General features: G+C 67.1%; 1 protein-coding gene across 11 annotated transcripts in view; it reads right to left on the reverse strand.

Annotated features, from left to right (window-relative positions):
- CEP72 (centrosomal protein 72) overlaps positions 1 to 288 on the reverse strand; it is a 30,549-nt gene extending 30,261 nt beyond the window's left edge. For 9 of the 11 annotated variants that reach the window (XR_012377678.1, XM_025867503.2, XM_073891124.1 and 6 more), the window contains exon 1: positions 163 to 288. Coding sequence is in view for 8 of the 11 variants with exons in the window: in XM_025867503.2 (XP_025723288.1) it covers positions 163 to 244 (82 nt within the window). In the remaining 3 variants the exon portion in view is untranslated. Of the gene's footprint in view, positions 1 to 131 lie in introns of all 11 variants that reach the window. The other 2 variants (XM_025867504.2, XM_025867505.2) reach the window with 2 other exon arrangements.
- Positions 289 to 1,158: the final 870 nt, after the last annotated feature.

Below are 1,158 nucleotides of genomic sequence, written 5' to 3' on the forward strand. Positions count from 1 at the left end.
CCGCGGCCCCCGCCCCCCCCGCGGCCCCCCTTCCTCTCCCCCCCGCCTTCGACGGTTCGGGAAGAGCGCGATCAGGACAGCGAGCCTCTGGTCCGACCCCGTCTGTGGACGCCGCGGCGGGAAGCTCGCACCCTCAGCCGGCCCGCCGCCACCGCCGCGCACCCAGATCGTGGTGAGGCGCCAGGCCGCTCTTCTCCCGGATCTTCTCCTCACACAGCACCAGCCGCGGGCCCACAGGCGCCATACTTTCAAACGACACGCACCTGCGCCTGCGCCTGCGTAGTGGGGCCGCGGCGCAGGCGCGAGGGGCGGGGCCCGGGGCCAAGGGGCGGGGCCCGGGGGACTGGGGGCGGGGCGGGGCGGGGCGGGGCGAAGCCCGCGCCTGCCTCCGCGCTGGCCTGCCCGGCTCAGGGGGTCTCCTGCCCTCGGCGGGAACGGTACCCTCCTCGGGAAAGCCCGCCAGCCCATGGGGTCCCTGCCCCACCCGGGGTCACTCGGAGGCGGCCAGTGACGTCTGGGGTCCGAGCTTGTGGCTCGTCCGCTGACCGAGAGGTTAGCGGCGTGTCCGTCCCTCTAGAACCTTTATGGAGCGTTGTGAGGAGCACTGGAGACCTGCAGGGTTCAGGGAAGACCCTGTTCCATGTCCGAATGTGCCCCAAACAGCCAGAACCGTGGAGTCACCCCCTGCCTCCCCCATCTCCTGGTGTCTGGGGACGCCCCTGCTACCCCTCACCCGAGATGTGACCAGCCTGTTGGCAAAGTCACCTGGCTTGTCGCTGTCTGGGTGGTAGCATAGGGGGTGTAGGGCCGGAGGTATGGGGGTTTAGGGGAAGCAAGTATGGAGGGGGTGTGTAGGGACAGGAGGCAAACATAGGGGGTTAGAGGCAGGAGGTATGGGGGACATGGGGGTGCACACAGCATGATGGGGTGCAGGGTACCCCGTGTCCGCTAAGCAGTGTGGAGCTTCAAACCTGGCCTCCCTGGGCCCTTGTGCTGCTGAGTCATTTATCGTGACTGGCACACATGCTTTAAGATTGTCCCTGCTTCTGTTTCCCTTTCTACGGATTCAGGCACGACCCAGGCCCCACGCCTGGTCACCGCACCAGGTCTGCTGAGTGGAAGTTTGTGCAGGCCAGAGACTTAGAAACTGAACGAATA

Source organism: Callorhinus ursinus, unplaced genomic scaffold, assembly GCF_003265705.2.
Source record: "Callorhinus ursinus isolate GAN/ISIS: 27379988/994484 unplaced genomic scaffold, GSC_fseal_2.0 scaffold3, whole genome shotgun sequence".
NCBI lineage: Eukaryota > Metazoa > Chordata > Mammalia > Carnivora > Otariidae > Callorhinus > Callorhinus ursinus.